Source organism: Acomys russatus, chromosome 5, assembly GCF_903995435.1.
Source record: "Acomys russatus chromosome 5, mAcoRus1.1, whole genome shotgun sequence".
NCBI classification, from domain to species: domain Eukaryota; kingdom Metazoa; phylum Chordata; class Mammalia; order Rodentia; family Muridae; genus Acomys; species Acomys russatus.
The window spans coordinates 26648257-26671960 of record NC_067141.1 but is presented as its reverse complement, the minus strand read 5'-3'; the positions used below and the strand labels follow the sequence as shown (position 1 = coordinate 26671960).

The 23704-nt window shown below is 55.3% G+C and overlaps 1 protein-coding gene across 1 annotated transcript; it reads left to right on the top strand.

Annotated features, from left to right (window-relative positions):
• The first annotated feature begins 310 nt into the window (after positions 1–310).
• Positions 311–21019, top strand: Grk2 (G protein-coupled receptor kinase 2). The gene is made up of 21 exons (XM_051145817.1): positions 311–515; positions 12099–12175; positions 14223–14296; positions 14412–14513; positions 14627–14701; positions 14860–14921; positions 15412–15463; positions 16176–16267; positions 16656–16755; positions 16840–16918; positions 17003–17133; positions 17354–17448; positions 17517–17624; positions 17826–17892; positions 18108–18208; positions 18887–18953; positions 19032–19127; positions 19375–19537; positions 19670–19806; positions 19895–20008; positions 20086–21019. Exons 1-21 carry the CDS (start codon positions 403–405, stop codon positions 20248–20250), a joined length of 2070 nt encoding a protein of 689 aa, XP_051001774.1. The 5' UTR covers positions 311–402; the 3' UTR covers positions 20251–21019.
• The last annotated feature ends 2685 nt before the right edge of the window (positions 21020–23704 follow it).

The following is a 23704-nucleotide window of genomic DNA, read 5'->3' as shown; positions in this document are numbered from 1 at the left end:
CGCGTCCGGGACCCGAGAGGTGTGGCCTCTAGGGGGCGCTGCCGTCCGCCCGTCCGCCGCCCGCCCGGCTCGGCCCCTCGGCGGCTCGCTGGCGCTGTGCGCGGCAGGCGGGGCCGGAGGCGGCGGCGGCAGCTCCGGGGCGCGGGCGGGCGGGCGGACGGTGGTGGTGGTGGTGGCGGCGGCGGCGCCCCGACTGCAGTCCCGGCGGGAGCGGAGCGCGAGCCGGGCCGGGCCCGAGCCGGCGCCATGGGGCGGCGCCGCCTGTGAGCGGGCGACGAGCGGGGACCGGCCGGGGCGGCGGCGGCGCCGAGGCCGACAAGCCGCGCGGGCCGGGCCGGGCCGAGCAAGCGGGAGCGGAGCGGAGCCTCGGGCGGCGGGAGGAACAGCGCCGCCGCCGCCAAGATGGCCGACCTGGAGGCGGTGCTGGCCGATGTGAGCTACCTGATGGCCATGGAGAAGAGCAAGGCCACGCCGGCCGCGCGCGCCAGCAAGAAGATCCTGCTGCCAGAGCCCAGGTGAGCCTGCCTGTGCCGGGCCCCACGCGCCGCCCCGGAGTATCGTGTCCCGGGGACCCGTCTCTCCCGGCCGCCCCAGCCTCAGGGGGCCCCTCTACTCCGGGGACCCTCTGCCCCAAGGACCCCATTATCCACACTGCCCCAGGACCTGGGAAGCCCCCCCTACTCCGAGTACCTTCTGCCCCGGAGACCCCACTATCCTGGCCGCCCCAAGACCCGGAGACTTTGTCCGTCCAGGCCGCCGCAGGCTCGGTTCCCGCGAGCCCAGAGCGCCCTAACTCCAAGCTCCCGGCCGCGTTCCCCGGGCCGCGCTGCCGCTTCCTGTATCTCACTGTCGGGCCTGGTGGCTGTCGGCCCCTGGCTCTGCTGCAGCCTTCTTCCCACTCTGGTGCTTCCCTCTGCCCTCCACCCTCTTTGTCCCCTTGGGGTTCCCTTCTCCAAGTCTGCCTGTGTTTACCCGATTGTATCACCCAGTCTGTTGCCCCTGCTCCCAGCAACCCTCGACCCCGTTGGTGTTCCACTCCCCTCTCCACTCCCCTTGGAGTGGGTAACACTCTTGTGAGGTTTGCGGAGTGAGGAAGACCAGTCTGGAGACTTTTTTTTCCTTTCCCTCTGGTGGGGTCACTGCCCCTAGGGTTCGAGAGTGCTTTCTGGGAACAGTGCAGTGGTGTGTGTACCATCCCTGGGGGCAGCGTTCTGGTGAGGGAAGTCCCTTCCACGCTTTTCCCCACATTTGGTGCCTTGTGGGTACTTTTGACCAGGGGTACACCCCATTGTACAGCAGCTGGACCATGCTGCCACCTCTCTGAAAGACAACTGATGTCATCGCACCTGGTATCAAAGTTTCAACTGTCCAGGATGTGGGTGCAGAGTCGGGCAGGATGTGAGAGGTGTAGCTGGGGCTTGTCCAGTATATTGTGGCAAATAGACATATCTTCCCATTTGAACTGCACAGGAGACTAGAGAGTGAGTGAGACAGGTGGAGTTCTGTTCCCATAGAACAAGGGGTGTGTGTGTGTGTGTGTGTGTGTGTGTGTGTGTGTGTGTGTCAGAGAGAGAGAGAGAGAGAGAAAGAATATGTTTGTGTGTGCACAGTGGCACCTAGCCTCCACATCAGGGCTTTCGGCTTCTGGTTGTGTGCCTTGTTCACTGACCTGACCTGAAGGGTGGCCTCTCTGTCCTGCATCTGGAAGAGCAGGTGTGTCCACCCACTAGGATGGATGCCTCATGGTGGGTGGTGAGGCCAATCTCAGCAGCTTCTCATGCCACCCCTCTACCAGCCAAGAATTGGGTCTGACTCTCCTGCCATACCCTATCATAGGTCATGGGGCCTGCCCTTACTGCCGTTCTCTCTCATAGGACATAGGGCAAAGCTCTTTTCCGGTGGGCAGTGTGCACTAGGCCTCTGGTGGCCTCAGTCCTTGGAGCTTGCATGGATGCTGCTGGGCTTCTCTGTGCCCCTCCTCCAGTGGCTGCTCACTGGGTTTCGGTTTGACTGAGAAACAAGCCCAGCAGAGGAAAATTGGTCTGCGTTTTGAAGAGGCCGTTGGGCCCCCCTTTTTTTCTAAGACATTTGCAATCAGATTTCTCAAAACAGGAACTAGACTGTCAGCTGGGGTTGTCAAGGGGCAGCAGCAGTTAGGATGAAAATGAGTTCAGAAATGACAAAACTTCAAGGGAGCGGGGTGGGGGGGGGGAGGTCACCCTTAGCATCTAGGGCACTGTCTAGCTCCCCTGAGCAGCCACAGCCATGGGATTCTCTTGCAGGTGGGAGGTTTGCAAAGTTTGAGGTGGTGCCTTTTCTAGAAATGCCCATGTTTGGAGAATCTTTCCCCAGAATGCATCATTCCTAATGGACCCCACCTTGGGTCACCCCTGCAGGTGTTTGAAAACCCTGGTAAATGAGCTGTAACTCTTTCCCTTTCCCCTCTCGCTCGGTGGTAGTGATGATGTGAGAGGAATAAGAATGGAAGTTTTAATAATTCATTATTTATTTTGACATCTGTCATCTCAGTTGATCCAAAACCAACATGTGAAGTTGGCAAGGCCGTGCCTACGTGTACTGGTTGCTCAACAGTACCAGGATGGGGTAATATCTGTGAGCAGAGCTGAGGCAGACTGAGAGGTTTAGGGAGGGAGCAGGTGCAGGTTCACCATCACTAAGTAGCATGTTGTTGGGCCAACTGGTCAACCTGTGAATGGTTCAGAGCCTCTCACTCTCACCGCTGGTATGCTCATTCCAGGGAAGGACCCCAGACACCCTGCAGTGGCCATGGCCCTAGGCATGCAAGCCTCCCATGACGGAAAGCAGGTCACTTGCACATTCTTGAGGCAGATGTTTCTTGCCCTTGAAGGTGGTTACGACTATGTCTCATGTTTGCTCAATATGTCCCAATTTGCAAAGTGCCCTGGTGTTTTCCTCATTTGCTAATTGAGGCCTTGAGGCTTGTCATATAGGAGATCTGGGATTGGATCACAGCTCTTTGGAGTCCTAGCCGCTGTCCTCTTCCTGTCTGTGCTTTGTCTCTTCTACCCACTCCCATATAACTGGTTTGTGGGATGGGATGGCTGACAGCCCTTGTCTTGGGAGCTATGGGGTCTGGGGTGGTGGCCTGAAAGTAACAGGGCAGTTTCTAGTATCATCAGCTGTCACGGTAGACAGGGCCCAACCCTGTACCATTTGCTGAGACAGAAAAACGGGCTGCCGTGGCAAAGCTAGTGCACACATAGAAGGGCAGCTCCGTGCCAGGGCCTTCATCAGATACAGGGTCCTGCCCTCCCAGGTAAAGAAGCAATGGGAGTTGTTCTTGTGCCAGTGTGCCAATGGGAGTTGTTCCCTCTTTGGGGTGGGCCATCCTGGCAGCCTCTCTGTGGCTGGGGCTCAGGGCTGTGGCTTGGCTGAGCTTGGCTGGCATCACAGCTCTTATTTCCCAGGGCTGGGGACTGGGAAGTATTGGGCAGAGTGCCACTGTAACTTGGCAGAGGGACCTCCCCTTCTGTCACCTAGAGGATCTAGGGAAACAGACTCATTCCCGACCTTCTCACAGGAGGGGTGTTGTGTGGATAGAACACAGGGGTCCTAGTTCCTCACTTCTGCAGTACTGGCTCACATAGGACCCAGGCGAACTTATCGTGACTGGGCCTGCCTCAGTTTATCTGCCTTGGTAAAATAAGGCGGCTGGTCCTTCACCAATGACCTCTCAGGGCTATGGGGCTGTGGTCTGGGCCTCGCCCTGTACAAACTGTTGCCTTTTCCCCAGCAGCTGCTGCAGTCTTATAATTATCATCATTTGCTTAATATGACCACTGAGGCCCTGTGTAATTAATCTCAAGGCTCCTGGGTGAGGAGCCCTGCCTGGGCGGTCCCAGGAGGTGTCCCTGCTCTCCCCAGTGACAGTAGCAGCATGTGGGAGCTGGGTGCCTCTTGCAGCCTTCTGGTTCTCTGGGCTATTTCCTGGTCCCTCCCCCACCATGAGCTTCCTCCGCTGCTGGCTGCTGCCCGCCCCGCCCCTTGCTTGTTTCCCCGGCCTCCCCAGACCCTGCTGCTCTGCCTTCTCTGCTTCTTCGTTCCTGTTAACTCATTACAGCCAGGACTTCCTGCCTAGCTTGGGGGGGGGGGGGGGTGGGAGGACAGCTGAGAAGGCTTTTGCTCTTCGTCCTCCCTCCACTTCTCCATCACCAGCTGAAAGCCTGCCACTGCCAGCCCTTACCCCTTACCAGAACAATCCACTCCAGTAGCAGCAACCCACCCCCTCCTGCCCCTGAAAACAAGATTATCTTTTCTGCAGTCTGTCCCTGCGGGCCTTTGAAGCTGCTACCACTCCCTGGGAACGGCTCTCTGGGATGCCTTTTCCCATCTGTCCTCCTCTCCGGAGCAAGGCTCTCATGGATTTGCTATTAAGTTGCTCATCTCTGCTTGCTTCTCCGCTGCACTCAGAAAATGGATTTGAAGGGAGGGAGGGTGAGCATCATAGGTCGGGATCCGTGCACACACAGGTATCTGGTCTCTGTCAGCCTAGGAATGATGTGTCCTATTAATGCACGATTCATGCTAGTAGTAAATCCTGGGTGACGTCAAGTGCAAGCACACACTGCAGCAGCTTCTCCTTGTGCCCAGGTTGCTGTGTAGGGAGCTGAGAGCCTGAGGGCCCCCAGGGAGTTCCAGCTGCCTGCACATGTCTGCTCTTCTCAGGGTATTATGGAATAAACAGCAGGAGGCATGAACATGTGATGGTTTTTGAGGAATGCGTAGCCTCCACCGTACCTGCTGTTTCTCCCTGGGCCCCTTCCCTGCTCCCTACTGGATCCTAAGGCCATTTCTTCCTCTAGGTGGTTACACTTAGATCACTTCAAGCCCGCTTCCAATAAGATCCCAGGAGGAAGGCGTTCGGCAGCAGCATCCTTCTGTAACAACGTCTCTCATCACTGCTTACCAAAAAGGGTGGCTTTGGTGATGCAGACGTGGGTGTTTGGTGATAAAATGGGGGTCACTTCTCTGAGGGTGGAAGCTGCCCTGGAATTGCAACAGGGACAACCTGCTTCCAGGGACTGCAGGGGTAGGGCCCCTAGAATTGTCTTCTCAGTGTACACTGATGGCATGTCAACTCCTGGTGTCCTCGTAGGCAGTGAGGTGCAGGGTGCTTGTTTCTGTCTTGTGTGTGATGGCTGAAGTGTCTCCTCCCGATGTCCTGCAGGGAAACCTGAGAGTCTGGGGCTCGCTGGACACTGACCATGGCTCCGGGGCTTTGCTCAGACATGTTGGTCACAATTGGTCTTTCCAGCCGGGCGTGGTGGAGCACACCTTTAATCCCAGCACTCGGGAGGCAGAGGCAGGTGGATCGTTGTGAGTTCGAGGCCCGCCTGGTCTACAAAGTGAGTCTAGGACAGCCAAGGCTACACAGAGAAATCCTGTCTCAAAAACCCAAATAAAATACAATTGGTCTTTCCTCTTAGGTAGTAGCCTCATGCTTAAGCTTTGAGAACATTGTCAAGCCACAGGGAGAGTCATCAAGAAATATTAATAAGAAACCCCAGGGGACTTCCTCTTGCTGTTGCCACCTCTGTGCCAGGTTTCCTGGAAGTGCCACCAGGGAGTACCTCAACTACAGCCACAGCTTGTTAACTGTCCCCTCCCAGAGTGTGGTAGTTCCCAATGTGGCTGTCTGAGACACACAAGCCTGGAGGCCTGTAGCTTCTGCACCAGCTTCTTGGGGTATTACAGCATCAGTGTCACTGTCACACAGACACCAGAAACACGTGGCAGCCAAGACTATCCCTCCAGCCTCGCAGGCCCCTGGGAGGGACACTCCATGTTTTAAAGCACCTGGTAAGGTGGAAGGGGCTGGCTACTGTGCTGGTCTGAGGCCGTCCCCTCCCATCCCCTGCTAAGACATTACTTAAAGCCAGTTTGGCTGTTTCCTTTGTGGAAAGCTTACTGTGGGCCTCTAGACCAGTGGCCTTATGGACTCTTCCACCCTTGGTTTCCTTACTATCAACATGGGCGTGTTAGCCTCAGAGTCTTTCCTGGTAGGCCCTCCCAGTCCATACAGATGAGCACCCTGACCCTACGTGGGGAGCCACCTGTGAGGGCATGCCTGGCATACTAGGCCACCACGCCAGAGCGTGGGACTTGCTCTCACACTGAAGCACGTGGTACCGCTCTTACCAGAAGTTCTCTTTAGACACTGCTCCCTCCCTGCCTGCTGTCCTCTCACCTTAGTCACTGCTGAGAGGGAGGACGTGCTCTCTTCCCACTCCTGAAATTGGGCCAGGCCTGCTCCTCAAACTGTGTGAGCACCCTGGCTCTTGGAGGTCCTAGGGATGGGGGTGGGGTAGTGCTTTGGCAGAGCAGGTATCGGGCTCTCTGCTGGGCACTCGCTCGGGTGGAGGCCTAGGAGTGTCTAAAGTTGCTCTCAGGCCAGAGGAGTGGCAGCAGTTCTGTTCACTTCCTGCCAATGGGCCTGGCTGCGGCCACTGCTCTGCCTCTCAGAGACTGCCTTCCTTCAGGTATAGGGCAAGTGTGGACTATTCTCATAGCATAGAGTCATGTTCTAGTGGAGGCAGTTAGGAGTTGTGGGGTGCCAGATAATAAAGCTTAGGGTAGCCATGTCTCAGAGTCCAACAGAAAAAATACAGGCTAACAATGGCACGGAAAACCTGGCACCCCAGGAACACACCCCCCCCCCCCCGCTTTTTTTTTTTTTTAAAGACCTTTCAGGCTTTCTGATATGCAGTAGAGAAGTGACAATTCCACTGCCTTGACACTCTCTTGCAAAAGAGGAAGCCAGCATTGAAGTCCGTGACTTAGCTGAGTGAGCATGGTGGTGCATGCTCTACTACCCTGGAGGCCAGCATGGGCTACATATAAGACCCTATATTAGAAAACTAAAATGGGGCTGGGGAGATGGCTCAGTGGGTGAAAGAGCTTGCTGTGTACACGTGAGGACCAGAGAATTTGGACTCTTGGCTGGTTTATAGCTCACCTGGAATCCCAGGACCTGAACAGTAGAGACCGGGGATTCCTGGGGCAAGCTGATGAGCAGACTAGCCCCGTCATCAGCTCTGAGTTCTGCAGAAGCCTCTACTGTTGTAAATGAAGTGGGAAGTTATTCAGGGAGACATCTGACGGCAACCTCTGGCTTCTATAAATATGAGAGCACGTACCTGCATCTGCATGTACATGTCCCAAAATTCATGTGAACATGCCATGCATACATACCACACATACATACATATGCCAGAAAACGTAAAAAAGCTTGTGATGGCCTCACGGGGATGACATCTGGGGAGAGCTGTTTGGACCCTGGCCAGGGTGCCCTTCCATCTGTTGAGGCACAGGGGGCTCCAATGTCTCCCATCCACATAATGGTGGACTTACTGCCCTTCACTCTGGAAGGGTGAACTGGAATCCACTGTGTGCCAGCCTCAGTTTCCCAGGTGAGGGACTCTTGAGAACCATGTGCCTCTGGGTGGATGTGGGTGATTGGCTTGGGTAGGGATAGAGATGCCACTCAGGGCACTGCCAGCATCAGGACCCAGCCAGGAGACTGTTGCTGCCTCCCATGCAAGCCTGCACTTGCTTCCTGGTCAGGAGTTTCGTCCATTGATACTTTTTCCAACCAGCCAGCTTCCATAGCCTCCAACTCCATGAGGACAGACTGGAAACCCTAAAATGGCCATACTGGATGGCCTTCCATTCCAGGACTTTGCTCAGAGCTGACTTTAGTTTGGTTTTGGGGTAATAATTATTTTATTTTAGAAAGACTTTTTTCTTTTAAGGAGGTAAATGAAGTGCTGGGAAGAATGCTCTGTCCATGCCCAGGTGCACTGCTTGATGAGAGGGACAGTCTCCACCCAAGGTCCTGTTTCCTGCTGGGCCCTGCCTCGTCAGTCCCTGCCTGTCTAAGGCAGGGCCTTTTACCAAGCACCGTCTCTGTTGGGCACCTTCGTTCACCCACATCTCAGCTGCTCTAGGCCACATGGCGAGAAATAGTGGTGGTAGCTCCCTCACCCTGGGTGGATGTGCCTTCAGCCAAGATGGCCCGTTTTGCCAGTTCTCAGAAAGCCAGTATGGGGTTGGGAGAGTACCCTAATGGTGCCAGGGCCGCCGCTGTCCTCAGTGCCCCCGCCCAGCTCCTGGGGAGCTCTCCTTGACAGCTGGGCTCTGCCTGTTACCAGCATCTTCCTGTCCATACATATCACCTGACTACCTGGCCACGTCCATCTGACCCTCCACCGCGTGGAAGACTGACATGCTGAAAACACACACACACACACACCCTCCCCCTTTAGTGCCTCATATCCTGTCTGTTGACCAAAATGTTCTAGAATGTAAAGACTAGGGGACAAGCAGAGCGCCCAGGACCAGGACTTGGGGTGGTGAAGTTCTCGCCCTCCTGGGCTATCTGCCAGGTGAGATCCAAGCACCTGGTTTTGCAGGTTCCTGAGCTCCATGCCCCTGTACCCTCCTGCCAGGTTTTTTGGGAGTGCCACTACCCTGCCAGATCTGAGAGATCAGTCTTCTATGTGGAGGGAGGGCTGCCTCGCCTCGCCTCGCCAGGCTGCCATCTACAGGCAGAGCATGGGCTGTGTCTGGTTGATTTCCTCAGTTAAGTTTGTGATAGGGTCTTACACTGTTGCCCAGACTGGCCTCAAACTCACAGAAAACTCCACTGCCTCAGCCTCCTGAGCTGGGGTTTGAGGTATAGACCACCCAGCTGGACTCGGCTGTCTCAGCCTAACGGCTTTTCTCCAAGTTCCTGTTGCCCATGCATGTCTGTGAGGTTTAGCCTGTCCTCACCTGAGTCCCTGAGTCTTCTGAAGACTGGGAAGTACGTTGGATGGTGGGTGGTCCCCAGGAGGAGGGGTTGGGCCAGTGTAGATGACCTTGTATATATGTGACCTTGGTGCCTCTGCCAGCTACCACAGCATTGTTCTGCTGTCCCAAAGAGAGCCAGCTCTGAGGCAGCAGTATGAGAAGGGGGTGCTGAGTTTAGGCAGGAGTTAGTTGCAGCCTGGAGGCCCAGGGTCACCAAGGTCTGGCCTGGTCATCAGAGCCCCACTTCCGGCCAGGGACAGTTTTTGGTGGAGCTATGGTGCCTCCCAGCCTCTAGCTGCTCAGGATTGGGCAGCTCTGTTGCTTCAGCATCTTGAGAGGCCTTGGCCTAGGAAGCTAGATCCTGGGAGGGCTGGGCCTGGAGGCTTGTGTCCTGGCACCACTTTCCCCAGATCTGCTTTTGACTGGAGCTATTATCTTTCCAAAAACTTGGAAGCTCACAGTACAAGGTAGGCTGACAGACACCCCTCCTGTACCCACGCCTAGCAGCCTGTGCCATCCTCCCAACCCCACTTCCCCCTCACCTCATCAGTGTCAAACTGGACTTCTTTACATAGTGACCCCATGAGGTCTCTGCTGTGTCTTGAATCCAGCCTTCTAAGGGCCGTACCTTTAGGCCACACCGGAGCACCCAGTCCCATGCTCCCATGCTCCCTCCCTGTGGGCCTCTTGTTGCTGGGCTAATTTTTCCTCACCTGTTTTAACAGCCCCCTCCCCCACTGCCCTGGTCCTCACCACCTGCTGACATCCTGTTTGCACTTCAAGAGGCCACCAGAGCAGCTCCCCACCAACCGGGCCTGATCTGACCACAGGCCCCAAGGCTTCAGTAGCCACTGATATTACTCACAGACCAGAGGCCTGTGGGGAAGGACCTGCTTAGAAGTGGGTATGGGTCTTAGGCCATGACCAGTGCCTGACTCTGGCCTGGTCACCCAGGCTAGCCTAGGCTTAACCTTCCAACATTCCAGAAGAAGTAGAGCTGAGCGTAGAGAGCTGGACTGTGGTGTGAATCCTCACCAGCCTCAGGGTCCTGGACAGAGACCTGCTGGGCACCACCTGCCCTCCAGGACTTGGCCTAGCACAGCCCCTGGCTTCACATATGCCCTCAGTTGGCAGCTGTAAAATATGTTCTCTAGATTGGCCAGGCTGGTGGGGGCCAAATGTGAGGAGAGTTGGCTGTTGGGACAGGTTGGCAGGTCAGGGATGTGGGTGGTCCAGAAGAGGAGGGCGGAGACAGCAAGGAGGCTTCTGAAGTGTGGAATGTAGCTCAGTGAGATTTCCCCAAGTTTTGCAGTGTTACAGTGGTTAAGCTTGTGGCAGTTGTGGAGTTTGTCTCAGGAACTTTGGTGATCAGTTTTCCCCCTATGGCCCTACCAGGTGGTCTAGGCAGGGGTCAAGTTTTTATCCAAGTGTTAGGACACACAAACAGGCTTGAAACCCCCCCTTTTTTTTTTTTTTTTTTTTTTTTTTTTTTTTTTTTTTTTTTTTTGGTTTTTCGAGACAGGGTTTCTCTGTGTAGCCTTGGCCATCCTGGACTCACTTTGTAGACCAGGCTGGCCTCGAACTCACAGCGATCCGCCCGCCTCTGCCTCCCGAGTGCTGGGATTAAAGGCGTGCGCCACCACGCCCGGCCCTCCCCCCCTTTTTTTTAAAGATTTATTTATTTATCATATATATATAGTTTTGCATGCGTGTATATCAGAAGAGGGCACCAGATCTCATTATAGATGGTTGTGAGCCACCATGTGGTTGCTGGGAATTGAACTCAGGACCTTTGGAAGAGCAGCTAGTGTTCTTAACCTCTGAGCCATCTCTCCAGCCCCAAACTTTCCTTTTTTGAGACAAGGTGTCATGTCACCCAGGCTGGCCTTGAACCTCTGACATTCCTGAGTGCTGGGATGAAGATGGAATACAATAGAAAGTCATCACTTTAAAGTATACAATTCGCCAGGCATGGTGGCGCACGCCTTTAATCCCAGCACTCGGGAGGCAGAGGCAGGCGGATCGCTGTGAGTTCAAGGCCAGCCTGGTCTACAAAGTGAGTGCAGGATGGCCAAGGCTACACAGAGAAACCCTGTCTCAAAAAACCAAAAAAAAAAAAAAAGCATACAATTCAAAGCTAGGTGTGGTAACACATGCTTGTAATCCCAGCATGCCCCCCCAAAACAAAAGAGTAAAACCAGGATTTAGTGTTTTCTGTGTGTGTTCACTGTGTTGTGCTGCACTCATGCCAGAGCGCCCTGTCACTTCCAAAGGAAGCCAAACCCCTGTGCTGATGAGATGGCTCAGCTAGAAAAAACAAAAGCAAACAAACAAACACTTGCCAAGTTTGACAGCCTGAGTTTAACCCCAGGGATCCCCACTTTGAAGGAGAGAAATGACTCCCAAAAGTTGTCCTCTGACAACACACCAACCAGCCAAACAACAAAAAAATAAATCCATGGCCCCTTGAGCAGTTTCCTCCAAGTTCCTAGCATCACAGACTTGGTTATCTGTTGATGAACCTGTCGTGGAGTCATGTGGATGGGCTCATAAAAGTCTGAGCCCTCTGTGACTGCCATCTAGCCTGAACTTGTCAAGTGTTAGTGTTCCATTCCTTATGGTCAAACATAACTGGGCCACATTTTGTTGATTTGTCCATTATGCAACTAATAGACAGGTCCCTGGCTTGGCCATTTGGCTAAGTTAGCAGAGCTGGCATGTGGCGGTGTGTGGCACAGATGAGGATCTGCTGGCCATCATGACCGTGGATTCTGAAGTGACCTGTGGACAGGATGAGTGTGCAGGCTCCCTGGAGGGCGTGGCGATACTGCGCTGAAGGATGGTCCCCTTCCACCTAGACATGGTGGCACTTACCTGGATCTCAGCACTGCAGAGGTGGAGCTTTAGGTCCAAGGCCAGTTGGGGCCTCGAACTCACAGAGATCCACCTGCCTCTGCTGGGATTAAAGATGTGCGCCACCATCACAAGGGTGTGTTTGTGTGTCTTTTAAAATCAAAAAAACCTCATGGGGAGATGGTTCAGTGGGTAAAGGTGTTGCTGCCAAGCCTGACCACCCAAGTGTGATCCTTGGGACGCACATTGCAGGAGAGAACCAACTCCCAGGCACTGTTCTCTGACCACCTCACACCCTGGCCTGCACGCACACTTTCCCACCCCCAATAAGTAATACATTTACTTTTAAAAATAAGTGCCTTGGTCCAGGCTTCTGGGCAGGGCCTGTAGCCCACGGTGTCCTTTGCCTGCAGCATCCGCAGCGTCATGCAGAAGTACCTGGAGGATCGAGGAGAAGTGACCTTTGAAAAGATCTTCTCACAGAAGTTGGGTAAGTGCAGCCACCTCTCCCAGCCTGAGGTCTCTCCTCCGAGAAGACTCCAGGGTCAGCTTCCTGTCACCCCACCGATGGTTGTGCCATGTGCCCCTGTCCCAGAAGGTCTCCTATCTACTTAGGCTCCCCCTCCACTTAAGAATGGTAACCCTTTGTGCCTCCCAGCCCCTGGCTTCTGCCCAGGGAGCCCTGTAGTGGGGGTGGGGGCCCATCAGTCTTCCCTAGGCGCCAGGGAAGTTCCTCCTTTGGGGTTTTTGTTTTTGAGAGTTGCAGCTTCCCCTTGGCGCAGCCACAGCTGCTCTGGGCCGTTGGTGGAACTGACAGGAAGAGGCGGGGCCCTTCCTGTGGTGCCTGTAGAGCTGTGGTTGGCCCCGCCTCCACCCAACTCCCTTAGGCCCTAAGTGAGCAACCTGTCTTGGAGCTGGCCCCTCCATTCTTCCTCCTCTGGTATGTGTGGGGGTGTACACCCTTGTCTTAGAAGTATCATGCTACCCACCCCATTGCCCAGTTTAAAGGGAAAGCTTGGGGTGGTGTCCCAGGAAGCCACTGCAGTCACACAGGCTCAGATTTGGGCTTCCTGAAAATGGGATCTCAGTATGGAACCAAATGTGGCCTGGAAGGATCTGGCATTGGAGGTCAGCCTTAGTTCAGCAGTAGGCCAGGAAGAACACAGCCTGCAGGGACAGGTCTGTATTGTCTAGCTTTGGGCAAATTGCCTCTCCTCTCACTGAGCCTCCTGCTCTTCAAATCTGAGAAATGGGACCTTGAGCCCAATTGCCCAAGGCAGACAGGGTGGACCTGAATCAGTGTTGTCAGTAAGAGCACTTTGCAATCCCGAACGCTCACCACAAGCCGCTGAAAGGCTCCGCCAGGCTGCCCTTAGAAGAAACGATAGCTTTAAGCCCTAGCACAAAGACCTGCGATTAGAGGCCATTAGCAACACTAGGCTACCAGTGCCCCTCAGAGAGGCATAGAAAGCTACCCAGCATACCTCAGGCACCCCAGCGGGGCAGTGATGTCACAGGCCTTTAATCCAGCACCCAAGAGGCAGGCCAGGTGGATCTCTGAGTTTGAGGCCGGTATAGTCTACAGAGTGAGTTCCAGGACAGCCAGGGATACACAGAAAAACCCTGTCTACAAAACAAACAACAGCCAGGTGTGGTGGTGCACACCTTTAATCCCAGCATTCGGGAGGCAGGTGGATCTCTGTAAGTTCAAGGCCAGCCTGGTCTACAAAGCGAGTCCAGGACAGCCAAGGCTACACAGAAAGACCCTGTCTTGAAAACCAAAAAACAAAACAAGAAAAGCAACAATAACAAAAAGCCCCTCAAGCATTCATGTTGGACTGGAGGCCTGAGGGGGGAGCCATACCAACTTTGCCTGATCATCTAGAAGCTGCTCTGAGACCTGCCCCCTTGGCCTGGCTTTCCAAGAGGTCCTCCAATGGACCGAGGAGCTCTACATTCTTATGACAGGGCTCCCTGAGCCTCAGTTTCCCTAGCTGGACTTGCTTTTCTGGTCAGGGATACTGTGAAAGTCATCTAGATTGGGGGGCGGGCAGCAGGGACAGGGACCCACTCTTGGTTGCCACCACCCTCCTGCTACAGCCTGACCTGACTTGAGCGGCCAGTCCATCATGATGTCCCCACCAAGAATCTTACTGTATGTTCATAGCCCACAGTAGGTAATGTTACCAGCACAGATGAGTCAGGGCATGGCATTGCCTGGAGCTACTAATGCCAGAGCTAACCCCTCCCCTCCCTACCTTGCCTCAGTACCAGTATTTTCCAGCCATTACCTGCAAAGGCAGATTCTGGGGAGAGAGCAGAAGTCCAGGGTCCCTAACCTGGAATCTGGTCTCTTTAGGCTGGTGGCAACCCTAGTGGCCACATTGCCTCAACCCTTCCTGAGGTATGCACTATCTCTGCTGTGGCCTTGGCTGGGTTTGTCTAGGAATCCCCAAGCTCACTTCACCCATAGTGACGGCCGGCCGTTTAGAGGAGGGTGTCTGTGGCTCAGCATGACCAGACCTGGTTGCTTTCAGGGTACCTGCTTTTCCGAGACTTCTGCCTGAACCATCTGGAAGAGGCTAAGCCATTGGTGGAGTTCTATGAAGAGGTAAGATGGGTGAAGTCTGCTAAGAGGTGCTTGAGTGCCTTGCTGAGTCTGTGAGGCACCCGGCAACTAGCCTCATGCCCCGGCCACAGACCATCTATGGTGTGCCTTCCACCAGATCAGGAAATATGAGAAGCTGGAGACAGAGGAGGAGCGTGTGGTCCGCAGCCGGGAGATCTTTGACTCCTACATCATGAAGGAGCTGCTGGCCTGCTCACACGTGAGTGCCCTGCTCAGCTGTCTTTGGGTTCAGCTCACGTGCTGGCCCCCATTTGGGGTTGGAAAGGAGGGAGGGCTCTGTATAGGACTCACAGCCTCCTCTGTCCTTGCTAGCCCTTCTCAAAGAATGCTACCGAGCATGTCCAGGGCCACCTGGTGAAGAAGCAGGTGCCTCCAGGTCTCTTCCAGGTGCGTGCTGGGCTCCTTTCCTCTTGGCCCCATCCTGCCCTGATCAGGCCCCTCCTGCCTTAGACAGTGGGGGGTCCTGGAGCCTGGGGCTAAATGCAGGACCTGGGTCAGCAGGGCCTTATAGACGTGGTCACCAACTCCCAGCTCCCTCCCCACAGCCATACATCGAGGAGATTTGTCAGAACCTCCGAGGGGATGTGTTCCAGAAGTTCATTGAGAGGTGAGTAGGAGAGAGAAGCGGTTCTTAGGACAGAGGCAGCCTGCCCTGGTCCTGAGTGGCAGCTGCGGGGCCTGTCCATGCCCCATCACAAGGACTCCTGGGAGGTCACATAGATCCTCTGTCCTCTTCTCTTACCCTGTGTCTCCCTGTGCTATAGAAGGGCTAGGCCTGAAGTATGCACTGTCCTCTGTGGTTTGAACCACCAGGCTCTAGGTGGAGTGCTAGGAGCAGCATTTTCAGTCACAGCCACCCAGCCATAGGCAGTGGGGGCTGAGAAGGTGACTTCTTTGGGAATGAGCTCTCGGCTAGGGGATGTGAGCAGCAGCTGTGTGCCCTGGTGGGTCTGACTAGAGACCATCTCTCTCATCCCAGCAGGGAGCTGAGCTGGCTGTGTGTCTATTTGTCAGGACCCTGGAGGGCAGTGGGAGGGACAGGCTCTGATGACCTGTAGCGCCTTGATGCTTGCCTGAGTGTGTGTCTCCTTTCCCAGTGACAAGTTCACACGGTTCTGCCAGTGGAAGAATGTAGAGCTCAACATCCACGTGAGTGGGCGGGGGGGGGGGCAGCCTGGGAGCCACGGGGAAGAAGTGTGGTGGCCAGCCTGGGGACCATGGGGTAGAAGTGTGGTGGCCAGGGCTACCATCCACCCCACGGTGGTGGGCTGGGGTGGGGGCAGGCTGGCCAGCCTGGGGACCACGGGGAAGTGCGGTGGCCAGCCTGGGGACCACGAGGAAGAAGTGCGGTGACCAGCCTGGGGACCACGGGGAAGAAGTGTGGTGGCCAGGGCTGCCATCCACCCCACGGTGGTGGGCTGGGGGGGCGGGCTGGCCAGCCTGGGGACCACGGGGAAGAAGTGCAGTGGCCAGGGCTGCCATCCACCCCACGGTGGTGAGCTGGGGGGAGGCGGGCTGGCCAGCCTGGGGACCATGGGAAAATGCGGTGGCCAGCCTGGGGACCATGGGGAAGAAGTGCGGTGGTCAGCCTGGGGGCCACGGGGAAGAAGTGCGATGGTCAGCCTGGGGACCACGGGGAAGAAGTGTGGTGGCCAAGGCTGCCATCCACCCCACGGTGGTGGCTCGGGGAGGGGAGGAAGGCCAGTGCTAGGATCCCTGTGGGGGAGGCTAGAGAAAGGTATGTGTGTGGCCAGATCATAGGACCAGGGAACTCTGGTACCAGGGCCCCTCCCTGCTGCCAAATGCCTCTGCTGTGGGGCCCAGGGGACCTGCAGTGACCCCAGCTGTTGCCACTCTGCAGCTGACCATGAATGACTTCAGTGTGCATCGAATCATCGGGCGTGGGGGCTTCGGTGAGGTCTATGGGTGCCGGAAAGCAGACACAGGCAAGATGTGAGCACCCTGATCAGCTGGTGCTGGGTGGGGTGCCAAAGGGAGGGGTCAGGCTTCTAGAGGTGGCATGAGGGACTAGGACCTTCTAGGGAAGACCTGTTCTAGGGATCAGAGTCCCAAGCTTGCCATCCCTGAATGTTCAGTCTGCTACAACTATGCCTTATCCCCTCCTGCCACTGTCCCCTCCTTCCTGCCTTGCTTTGGCTCTTCTGTGTCCTTCAGGCTCCTCAGAGACTCTTAACTTGCCAGCACCTTCTGCCCTCTCTAAAGCACTGGCTGTATCACATGTTTTGTCCTGCGCCTGGTCTTCAGCAGCAGCCTGTTGAGGCAGCCTGGGGCTCTGCCCTACAGGGTGTGCCGACACAGCTGACCTCCGACTCCACCATAGGTACGCCATGAAGTGTCTGGACAAGAAGCGCATCAAGATGAAGCAGGGAGAGACCCTGGCTCTGAACGAGCGGATCATGCTTTCCCTCGTCAGCACCGGGGTGAGCTGGGTGGCTGAGCGTCCCCCATAGTGACCTCTGACCCCAGCATCAGCCAGCCTTTGTTCACCTCCCCTTCCCTCCTAGGACTGCCCCTTCATCGTGTGCATGTCCTATGCATTCCACACACCAGACAAGCTCAGTTTCATCCTGGATCTCATGAACGGTGAGCTCAGGACCAACCCAGTGGGTGGGCCTAGGGCTGGACCTAAGCAGGAAGCTGAGTCTCCCCGGGGGGGCTGCCCCTTAGGTGGGGACCTGCATTACCACCTGTCTCAGCATGGAGTCTTCTCTGAGGCCGACATGCGCTTCTACGCAGCTGAGATTATCCTGGGCCTTGAACACATGCACAACCGTTTTGTAGTCTACAGGGACCTGAAGGTGAGGGCCTGCTGCCACCCATCCCTCCCTCTAGGCCTGGAACAAGGCTAGCTTGGCTCCCTGCCTTACCCCCCCCCCCCCCCCCCCCCCACCCCCGCCTGAGCCACTTTCTGAGTTCATTTGTCATGGGAGTGCGGCCTTGTCACATAAACCTATAGTTCCTCTAGTGAAGGCCCAGGCTGGCGGCCTCTGGCTTAGCATCCCTGGGCTTCCTTCACAGCCAGCCAACATTCTCCTGGACGAGCACGGCCACGTGAGAATCTCAGACCTGGGCCTAGCCTGTGACTTCTCCAAGAAGAAGCCCCATGCCAGTGTGTGAGTGCCTAGCCATTCCCCCACCTCCCAAACCTCCTCCACTTTACTTACGGTCTGTGCTCCCACAGGGGCACGCACGGGTACATGGCCCCCGAAGTCCTACAGAAGGGTGTAGCCTATGACAGCAGTGCGGACTGGTTCTCCCTGGGCTGCATGCTCTTCAAGTTGTTGCGGGGGTGAGTAGGCTATCCCAGGTGGGCAGGTAGGGTGAGGCCTTGAGACACTTCACCAATCCAGATAGAGAGTAGGGCGGGGAACCCTCCATGGCCTGGTGTAGATGTGGAACCCTCCCTCACTTCTCACTAGTCTTATTCATGCAGTCTACCTCAGTTTCCCCATTCTTGTTCTTTGACATTGACCTCTGACCTCTTGTCCAGACACAGCCCCTTCCGGCAGCACAAGACCAAAGATAAGCATGAGATTGATCGCATGACATTAACAATGGTGAGTTAAGAGCAGCAGTGAAGGTCAGCAGTGATCAGAACCATAGCTCTAGTTCTCGTCCCTAAGGGACGGGCTTCTCGCCCCGCAGCCTCTTACCGTGCTCCTGTTGTCAGGGCTCACACTTGCTGGGGACCAGTAGGAAGCTCTGCCCCTCCCCCAGAGGGCTCTTCCCGGGCTCCTGTTGATGTGCTCCTTCTCTCGTCTTTCTCCTGAAGGCTGTCGAGCTGCCTGACTCCTTCTCCCCTGAACTCCGATCCCTGCTGGAAGGTTTGCTGCAGAGGGACGTCAATCGGAGGCTAGGCTGTCTGGGCCGCGGGTGAGTGTCCTGGCTTCTCTAACCTGTGGCCATAGTCAGTGTTTGCTACCGACTGCTGGCGCAGCCTTCTTGGGCCTCTGGCTGGGTCCCCTCATTTGAATTCCTCCATGGTCTTAACCTCCTTGTAAGGAGCTTATAAGGAATGTCATGGGCCACACTGTCCAGTGTCCTCAAGGTGGCAGGAATAGCTGAATGTGTCACAGTTGGAACCAACTGGAGACCAGCTTTCCAAAGGCCCAGAAGAGCCTTTGTAGCAGGGGATGATAACCCTATTATAACAACTTTGTTTTTTCATGAGGTGGGGGTGGTCATTTTTCAAAACAAGGTCTCGTGTAAACCAGGCTAGCCTTACTCCGTAGCTGAGGCTGCCCGAGAACTCATCATCCTCCTGATTCTGGTTAGAGGTGTATACCACCACACCCAGCTTAATAGCAGCTTTGTAGGTCTCCTGGGACATCTGTTAATTGCCAGGCAAGGCAGTATTAAAACTCACACCAACCCCAGGATGTGGGAACTGCTTCTCCTCCCATGTAGAGATGAGCAAACAGCCTGAGAGCTATGGAACTTGCTTAAGGTCACAGAGACAAAAGGTGGCTGAGTCAGGAGTCAGACCTAAGCTAATGACCTAGCCCAGCTTGGGTTGTGCAAAGCCCAAGTGATGGGGATGTGTTTCCACAGGGCTCAGGAGGTAAAAGAAAGCCCCTTCTTCCGTTCCTTGGACTGGCAGATGGTCTTCCTACAGAAGGTAACACCCTATCGAGAGCTAGGATGGGAACTCCTTGGCCCCTCACCCCTGCTTATGCCCAACCCTTGCTCTGTGCAGTACCCGCCTCCGCTGATCCCCCCACGTGGGGAGGTGAATGCAGCCGACGCTTTTGACATCGGCTCCTTCGACGAGGAGGACACAAAAGGAATCAAGGTACTGCACCTTGCCCGGCCCCTGAACCCTGAGCCTGGTCTGGGCAGCCCTTGCCCCTCCTCTGCCCCTGTAAGACACTGTGGCTACCCGGTGGGCTGTGGGCCATACCCCCTCATCCCCCAGCCTCCCTGGGGATGGTGGTCACATGAGACCATCCCCAGCTTAGGTCCCTACACAGGGTTATGGCTGCTAATGTCCTGGCACCCTTTGTCTATCCATGTGTCCCCGCCATGTCCACCTGGTGAAGTTGCTGGACAGCGACCAGGAACTCTACCGAAACTTTCCTCTCACCATCTCGGAGCGGTGGCAGCAGGAGGTGGCAGAGACTGTCTTTGATACCATCAATGCTGAGACAGACCGGCTGGAGGCACGAAAGAAGGCAAAAAACAAGCAGCTGGGCCACGAGGAGGGTGAGGACTCCCGACCGTGGGGGACACCAGGCCCGATGCACACTGCAGAAATGAGAAGCAGGCTTTACTAAGAAACTGAAAGTGCCTGGGGTGAGGGTGGGGTGCTGAGCCTGCATCCCATCTCTTGTGCAGACTATGCCCTGGGTAAGGACTGCATCATGCATGGCTACATGTCCAAGATGGGCAACCCCTTCCTGACCCAGTGGCAGCGGCGATACTTCTACCTGTTCCCCAACCGGCTGGAGTGGCGGGGTGAAGGCGAGGCTCCGGTAAGAAGGGATACCAGAAGGACATGGTGTGGGCACAGGGTGGATCCCAGGCCCTTCCTCACAGCCTGCTGCCCCTCCCACCCTGCAGCAGAGCCTCCTGACCATGGAAGAGATCCAGTCGGTGGAAGAGACACAGATCAAGGAACGAAAGTGTCTCCTGCTTAAGATCCGAGGTGGCAAGCAGTTTGTCCTGCAGTGTGATGTAAGTGGGAGCCTGGGATGAGGATGCAGGCGGGTGGGTGCCTGGCCAGCAGAGGCTGATGGTCTGCATGTGTACAGAGTGACCCTGAGCTGGTACAATGGAAGAAAGAACTGCGTGACGCCTACCGTGAGGCCCAGCAGCTAGTGCAGCGAGTGCCCAAGATGAAGAACAAGCCACGTTCACCTGTGGTGGAGCTGAGCAAGGTGCCACTGATCCAGCGTGGCAGTGCCAATGGCCTCTGACCCACCCATCTGCTGCCCGCCTGCCCACCCGCCTTTTATAAACCTCTAATTTATTTTGTCGAATTTTTATTATTTGTTTTCCCGCAAAGCGGAAAAGGTTTTATTTTGTAATTATTGTGATTTCCTGTGGCCCCAGCCTGGCCCAGCCCCCAGGGAGGGGCCCTGCTTGCCTCGGCTCCTGCTGCCACCAACCCAGCCACTGTCTAGCAGCCCTACCCTGCCCCCCTCCCCAGGGTCTTTGCTCCAGGTGTCTTCCTGCAGAGAAGAGGAGCAGCCCTCAGCAGCCCTCTTGCCCCTCCGTAGGGTAAAGCCACACTCGGAGGGTGTGTCACTTGAGGCTCTGTGAGCTGTGCTCAGCCTGTGGCCCAGCTGGGTGGCCCAGCACCCCTACCCTAGGAAGGTGCAACACAGGGGTACTACTTGAACTCTCCTACCACAGCCCTCATGCCACAAGGGGACAGACCCCTGCTGTCCTGCCCTCCTGCCACTGGTGAGAGAAGGCACTTGTCTCCCCAGACCTGGAGGTCTCCCACAGTGATGGGCTCCTGGGTCCTTGTTCAGGAAAAGCCTGTGTGTTAGCACTGCCCCATCTCCCCTTCCTTGGACAGTAGGGCTGGGTTAGGAGGCTGCCATTGGCTGCGGCTGGCCTCCATGCAAATCCCCTCTTCCTGTTGTGTGCCTAGACTCAGGAGAACAGAGAAGGCAATTGTGGAGGGGCCCACACTGGCCTAGCCTGAACCTAGGTCCCCAACCCTGCGCTGGGTGAGGCTCACCTGCCCAGGACCACAGTGGGACAGCCTGGACAGGTGGGTGGCACAGCATAAGAGCCCAGCTGGGGCCAGCCCTCCCTGTCCTGGCTGGTCAGTGTGCCCCCACCCACATTGACCAGCCCATTAGCCCACGTTATGTCAGTGCCACCACCCACAGGTGCCACCTTGCCCACCGCATGCCCCCTTGTGCCAGTCACGCAGCCGTGTGTGGTGTCGCGCCCTCTCCTGCTGGGGCTGGGTTGGCGCACCCTCCCTCTTGTCTACTCATTCCCTGGGCGTTTCCTTGCCGATTTTTGAATGTGATTTTAAAGAGTGGAAAATGAGACTATGCGTTTTTATAAAAAATGGTGCCTGACTCCTCGCTGTCTCAGATTCTTTGTGCCTGGTGACCACTTTTCAGTCACTTCTGTCTGGGGCCTGAGAAGGGAGGACCTTCGAAACCCATCCTGCCCTCCCTGGAGGAGTGGATTCTTCTGCCCTCCTGCCCCCAGGTAAGCAGGCGTGGCCTGTGGTCCACGCATCAAATTCCCCTGCACACCAAGCATATATCAGTCCCCACTCGCTGTCAAGACACGTCTGTTTTCTCATCCACACTACCTTTGACTGTGTCTGGCATTGGCCTCTCTTGTGGCCTCACTGTGCAACCTCTTTTGGGGCCTTGAGGGGTGCCCCAACATCATCTGAGAATGAACCTCTTTCCTGTGTCCTTGCTTCAGGGTCTCCAGGGCTGATGATAGAGCATGTGACTACCGTCGCCCACCCTGCTCTGTGCTTCAGGCCAGGGAGTGTCTGAGTATCTCAGATAGCAAAACACAAGGCCAGCCTTAATTTAGCACAGTCCCAGAGTACTCAGTGACTGCAGCCTAGAGACATGAACAGACAGAGAGGTTGAACTTGCTTGGCTCTGGGCAGTTAGGAGAGGCTAGCCTCAAACTCACCATGTAGTCAAGAGTAGCCTTGAACTCCTCATCCTCTTGCCTCCACTTCGCAAATGCTGGGATTACAAGTGTTTGCTACCATGTCTGGCTAGTTCTTGAGGGCAGACCGAGGTCGGTCATGAGATCTGGTTTTTAAACAAATGGCTGGCCTATAGGAGTAGGAAGGCAGGGCTATTGCTTCTGTCCAGGGAAGATTCCTTGTAATGGGACAGTAAAGGACGAAGTGAAAGAGGCCAGAGGGGAGAAAATGGCTGAGCAGTGTACCAGGCCAGGCCACACTTAAGAGTTGAGGAGTGGGGAGTCAAACATGGAGCATATGAGGGAGGCTATGTTGTTAGCCAAGAGATAAGGTAGAGTTGGGTGTGGTGGCCAGCCTGCTCTAAGGAGAGGGTCCCAGAACAGATAAAGCTACTTAGTGAGACCCTGTCTCAGAAGACAAAACAACAAAAAAAAGGTGAGACAGCCCAGAGCACTGCTGGCCTGGGAGAAAGAAGGGAAGGCATTTGGGTTTGGCTTCTGACACCCTAATGGAGCAGCATGGAATACCTAAGACCACCGGTGTTCTGGAGGTGGTATCAGGTTAGCAGTGGGAGAGTGGGAGCAGACAGGATGTCAGCCAGGAGAGGCCCCTATGGAAAAGAGGGTCACTGTCAGAAAAGTAAGGGCTGGTGGAGCAATGCTCAACCTTCCAGGTTCAGGGTGGAGAGGATGTGAGGATGGGACAGTCAGAGGGAAGTAGCAGCCAACAGAGCCTAATTGTAGTGCTCCAGACCTTCAGAAGCCTTTGAGCTTCCAAAGTCCAGACATCACAGATGACCCAACCATGCCATACAAGGTGGGTAGCCTAGATCCCCAGCCAAGCTGTAAACCGCCCGATCACAGGGAGAAAGGAGGTAACAGTGGCAATCAGGCTACAGAGATGAGGACATCTTAGGGCAAGAAGGGAGCCTCAAGCTAATGGCCTTCCTCCATCACACTAACTCTTACAGATAGGGAGACAGGGCCACCAAGATGGCTCAACCAATAAAGGCATTTGCTGCCAAACCTGACAACCCAAGTTCAAGGGTGGGAGAGAACCAACTCTTAAAAGTTGTCTTTTGACTCTGACGTGAACTCTGGTGCCCCATATTTGACCACATCTCCTTGGTGGGGAGGCCTGGTAGCACTCAGAGGAAGGATAAGCAGGCTACCAAGATGAGACTTGATAGGCTATGGTCATATAGTCGGGGAGGAGATCCCACTTGGTCACAGACATAGGGGAGGGGAATAGGGTGAAAGCGGGAGGGAGGGAGGAACAGGAGGATACAGTGGATGGGATAACAATTGAGATGTGATCTGAATAAATTAATTTTTTAAAAAAGTTGTCTTTTGACCTCCACATTCATGGGCACCCACGTGCAAGTTTGAATGGGTAGTTAATTAAGTGTAACGTTTATAAATAGATAAATAGATCAGTTCCAAGTTTGGAAAGTCTGGTTTACTACCTCACCACCCATCAAGACCAGGATCAGAGACAGACTCCATGGTAGGACTAAGAGAACCAAGGGCCGGAACTAAGCTGACTGCCTGAGCCCTAGATCCGGTGTGGGTGGAAGTGCTGGCCTTGTTTCGAAACTCTCCTTCCTTCCCCGTTGACAGCAAAATGCAGCCTCTGCAAAAGGGGCCCATGTGGTGGCAGTGTGCACTATGACCAGTCTCCCACCAGGAAAGCTGTATTATATATATAATCTATATATATATTGGTTA

Excerpts from the sequence above, each read along its gene's own strand:
- Grk2 (XM_051145817.1), top strand. The coding sequence starts at position 403 with ATGGCCGACCTGGAGGCGGTGCTGGCCGATGTGAGCTACCTGATGGCC. Across the intron at positions 14,297-14,411 it reads TGGTGGAGTTCTATGAAGAG|ATCAGGAAATATGAGAAGCT; the intron begins GTAAGATGGGTG and ends GCCTTCCACCAG. Across the intron at positions 16,919-17,002 it reads CATCCTGGATCTCATGAACG|GTGGGGACCTGCATTACCAC; the intron begins GTGAGCTCAGGA and ends GCTGCCCCTTAG.